This window comes from Portunus trituberculatus, chromosome 21 (assembly GCF_017591435.1).
Source record: "Portunus trituberculatus isolate SZX2019 chromosome 21, ASM1759143v1, whole genome shotgun sequence".
Lineage (NCBI taxonomy): Eukaryota > Metazoa > Arthropoda > Malacostraca > Decapoda > Portunidae > Portunus > Portunus trituberculatus.
In genome coordinates, this window is record NC_059275.1 from 7,752,485 (window position 1) to 7,757,484 (window position 5,000).

Below are 5,000 nucleotides of genomic sequence, written 5' to 3' on the forward strand. Positions count from 1 at the left end.
TATTTAATTTCATAACTTTCCTCTTTTTTTCTCCTCCTTTGGTCTCTTTTTTCTTTGTTTTCTTTTGTCCTCTAATCTTTTTTTCCTATTCTGTCCTCTTCTCTGGCCTTGTCTTTTCTCCTCTTTTGTTTTTCTTATATTCTGTTCTGTTCGGTTATCTATTCTTCTATAACGTCCTCTCCTTTCATTTCTCTTCTCATAACTAATCTTCACCACCACCACCACCACCACCAGGTGTGAAGTGTTCCCAATACGTGTTTTGTTCATTACAGGTACATGATACAAGTGTTGGGCATCCCCCCTGACCAGGCCATAGCAGGTTAGTAGAGAGAGAGAGAGAGAGAGAGAGAGAGAGAGAGAGAGAGAGAGATTGTATGCATATGGAAAAGACAAAATTTACATATATAGAAAGGTTAACTTGTATAGACTGAAAGACAGAAACTTAGGAAAATCCATAGAAAGAAAGACGGACACAAACAGAAGACAAACACACAGACAAACAGAAACACACTAAAGACAAATACACACACACACACACACACACACACACACACACACACACACACACACACACACACACACACACACACACACACACACACACACACACACCAAGACGCGCATCTGGTTCCTCCTCAGACTTCAACAGTGCGCGGGGCCACGAACAGGAGCGCGAGAACTACTTGGCCGACCTCCGCCAGGCACCTTGGATGGATGAGGCAGTGGTCAGGTTTTCCAGGAGCAACTCAAAGGCCAGCAATGCCTCCGAGTACTCCACTAATCCCCTAGACGCCTCCACAGCCTCCTCCCTGGACACCACCCTCAACAGCACCCTGGACACCACCAACAACACCTCCCTGGACACCACCGCCAGTGAAGTGGAGTCCCCCGGCGGTTCCATGGGTGTCGCCAGTGGACGGTCCTGGAATATTCCTCTTATGAAGTATCCGTAAGTTCATGTGTTGTTTCTGTTGCTTCCTCGCTTCTTTGCCTCTGCGCTGTAGGTTAATGCTTTACTCCATTGCTTACTTGACGGCCTAGCAAATTATCTAATCCTCGTACTGATGATTTGAACTCTATACCTGATTTTTTTTCCCTATATAAGAGAGGCTCTGGCGATGGGCAACAATAAAGCCTGGTAAAAGTCGGCTGATGATGCCAGTCACTACTGCGTGCAGTCGTAAACCTTCCTTCTTCAAACGTTTGTAGTCAAAGTTAAGAGGAAATATAGAAGCAAGCAGGGAGCTCCAGAATTTACAAATAATAGATGAATGATTGATAGCACTGGATAATTCTTGCACTAGGAGGAAGTATAGAAGTAGGCAGTGAGTTCCAGAATTTCAAGTAAAAGAGATGAATGATTGAGATCACTGGATAACTCTTGCGCTAGGAGAAAATATAGAAGCAGGCAGGGAGTTTTAGAATTTACAAATAAGAGATGAATGATTGAGAACAGTGGATAACTCTTACACTAGAAGGAAGTATAGAAATTGGCAGTGAGTTCCAGAGTTTACAAATAAGATAAAGTTGGACAAATAGGAATGAGAGAAAATAGCCATGTGGAGTGCGGACGCGGGAGGAATGGAGGTGAATATGTGTGGTACTTATTACTTCACTTAAGTAATCCTAGTTGATGTTACTGAGGAAAAATGTAAAACTACCGATAGTGTAAGGTTGAATCTAGTGAGTCGCTCCTTTTGCTGCCAGGAGTGTTTAGGAAGGACATTCTTCCCTTGCATCTGCTTGTTCTGTTCAGCGCGAAGAGAAGCCACAGCAGTCAAGAGGTGGAGAGGTCTCTGTTATGAAGTGTGGAAGTTAGTTATTGTAATTGAACAAAAATGGGTGAGGTGGTGTCCGGCAGAGTGGAGTGAGGCGTTTGTGGTTCTATCAGTCTTGTTGACAATGTAACTTCATCCTGAGGCGCATTTGATATCCAAGCCTTTCATGACAGACGAGATGCCTTTTCATTTATTTATTTTATTTTTCTTTGCGCCAGCGTTTGATTTCTGTTAGGAGTTACGTTGCTGCATTTCTTTTTTCTGTAATGAAATTAACTTTTTAGATTTTGCTTTTCTTTTATAAGATTTGACTTTGCTATGACGGCAACGCACAACAAGCAGGTGGAGCAAGCGCGCGCGGGCACACACACAAAAAAAAGATAGAAAAAAAAGATAAACAGGCAAGTTACCACGTTTAGCTGAGACATGACTGTGACGGACGCTTGCGACAGGTGCCAGAGCTGGAGGATATCACTGTACGTCACTCACTGATGGTCGTGGCCGCGCCTCGCCTGGGCCTCGGGGGATATACGGTTAAGAAAACTTGAACCTGGCATAAGTCTCAGTGATGAAAACACAAAACAGTGTCTTGGAGATCTTTACCTGAGGATTTAACACTTTTTACCCCCTAGAGTACAATGTCGCGTTTTCATATTCATTCTGCTTACTGTTTGGTGATTTTATGCATCTTCAGAAACTTACGTCAGGGATTGAAATAGTAAAGACTGGTGATTCATCTTCTTACCTCTATAGACCCTTTCTAATGTCAATAAAATGGTCTAATCGTACACAAATCTCATGATAAAAATGTGTCACGGTATTGAAGGGGTTAACATGCTGGTAAAATAGTCCACCAGTTTCTCTTTTTCATTCATGCATTTCTTATTCTAGTAGGTTAGTTCTGGCCATAGTACGTGTGTGTGGTGGAATCAGCGGCCGTCAGTGTTGACATTAATGATATTGCTTCTCACAGACCTGTCACAGTATATCACTCTAGGCAGCGTGTGTGTGTGTGGGTGTGGGTGTGTGTGTGTGTGTGTGTGTGTGTGTGTGTGTGTGTGTGTGTGTGTGTGTGTGTGTGTGTGTGTGTGTGTGTGTTTTTCACTGTTCGGCACACACACACACACACACACACTCTCTCTCTCTCTCTCTCTCTCTCTCTCTCTCTCTCTCTCTCTCTCTCTCTCTCTCTCTCTCTCTCTCTCTCTCTCTCTCTCTCTCTCTCTCTCTCTCTCTCTCTCTCTCTCTCTCTCTGTCTCTCTCTCTCTCTCTCTCTGTCTGTCTGTCTGTCTGTGTGTCTGTGTGTGTTTTCCGTGTGAGTGTTCTGAGCCCCATCTGTGCACTCAAGACTCCCACAGGCACGTCTCCCCAGACTGGACTTGCTGCTCGCTAAGAAAGGTTTCTATGTGATTTACTTGAAGAATGTTTGTTTTTGTGATTTCCATAAATGCTGCAAATTTTTTTTATCCTTTCGTTTTCAAATTTTGTTTATTTTTTCGTTTTAAGTTAAATTAGCCATCTTTTTGAGACTTGTTTGTTGGATTGATTTTCCTTTTTGCGTTTCTAATGATAAAGCGATAAAGTTAATTACACGTAAATTAATGCTTTCTCACTTGCCATGAGTTATTATAGGTTAATGTTGAGTCTAAAGTCATGGCACAACGTAACTTATCAATTAGGATGATTGATTCACCACCTTGCTTGGTGTGGACAGGAGACCCCAGGCAAAGGGAGATGCAGGGCGGCACGTCCCGCACCCTGCCAGGCAGCGCGCATGTCGTCAGGATCCTCCGGTGGTCTGCTTTCGGTGTCACCAGGAAGGACATATTGCTAAATTCTGCCGCAATCCCAGGATTCGCTCTAAGAAGGCCTCCAAGGAGCAGTCTGCGCCACTCTCCGCCTCTGACGTTCCACAGAATAAGTCGCCAGGTCAACCCCAGTCCAACGTGACCCCTCGCACTCCGGCACCTGGGGGGGATTCCTACAGGACTGGCAATCAGTCTGCCCAGTCACCGACAGCCGCCACACAAGGCGATCCACCCAAGATGGATTCTCCAGAACACAAGCCTCAGCCTTCCGTCCCTGGATTGGAAGAGGACCTGCTCAGCTCCCTCTCCCTTGGCTAAGCTACCACCAGATTCCCCAGCACGTCCTGCCATCCCTCACCGAGGCGAGGCGCACAAGCTGAGTGATCACTTGACAAGAAAACTCCTTAAATTGGAAGCTGTTACAAAAGAAGAAACTCAAGTGTTTTATTTTATTTTATTTTTTTTTTGTTTTGTTTTGTTTTGTTTAAAACTCACGCGGCTGCTGCGAGAGTGCCGGTGTCGTGTTGCTGAGCACTGTGGGTCAGGCAGTGGTGCCTTGCCGGGCTGCATCAAACACTTAGCCGCGCTGCCTCACTCACCTGTGTCGCAACGTCATATATATATATATATATATATATATATATATATATATATATATATATATATATATATATATATATATATATATATATATATATATATATATATATATATATATATATATATATATATATATATATATATCTTAGCTTTTCGATAATTATTTGAATTAATATTTTCTTTTATGGCGTGATGAAGTTCTAATGATGATGTGAATTCACATTTTTAGCAGTTACTTTTTATTCCGTGTTTAATTCTAAAACGGTAATTTTGATTGGAATGTTGAATAAGTTTCGTGATGGACAGACAACACATTTCTTCACCCCGTCGTCACTCGCCGTGATAGTGTACTACAGTTGTGTATAATTCCGTTGTGGTCTGTTCCACTGACACCACTCCAGTCGATGTTATTTTAATATCAAGATTTTCTTTCAAAGAAATGGAAAAACATTGAAAAAAAATTATTGGAATAAATGCATCGTGAATATAATGTAAAGCCAATAAACACATACATACACACCCTTCGTTTGCCTCCCGAGAGAAAACCAACATGGCGGACGCTGATTGGAGGCAGCGAACTCTACTACAAATAATGAGCCAGGACGGCGGAATTAATTGGTCTGCAGAGGCAATAACTTTTCCTGGAGAGGGCGAGGCACTACGAGGCAGTGCAGCCCATTATTACGCGCCCCCGCCGCCACGCCACCGTGACCTCAGTCCCCGAGCCGGCGCTCAGCAGCACTAGTTGAGAGCCTCGGCGTGACCAGCAGCAACGATGCCATTATGGTGTTATGGAGGGTGCAGTGTGGCGGTA

General features: G+C 43.6%; 1 protein-coding gene across 5 annotated transcripts in view; it reads left to right on the top strand.

Moving 5' to 3' along the window:
* LOC123507130 overlaps positions 1 to 5,000 on the top strand; it is a 181,419-nt gene that overhangs the window by 174,051 nt on the left and 2,368 nt on the right. For 4 of the 5 annotated variants that reach the window (XM_045259740.1, XM_045259739.1, XM_045259741.1 and 1 more), the window contains 2 exons: positions 273 to 319; positions 640 to 949. In XM_045259740.1, coding sequence (XP_045115675.1) covers positions 273 to 319; positions 640 to 949 — 357 coding nt within the window. Of the gene's footprint in view, positions 1 to 272; positions 320 to 639; positions 950 to 3,492; positions 4,166 to 5,000 lie in introns of those variants that run through there. The other variant, XM_045259743.1, reaches the window with a different exon arrangement.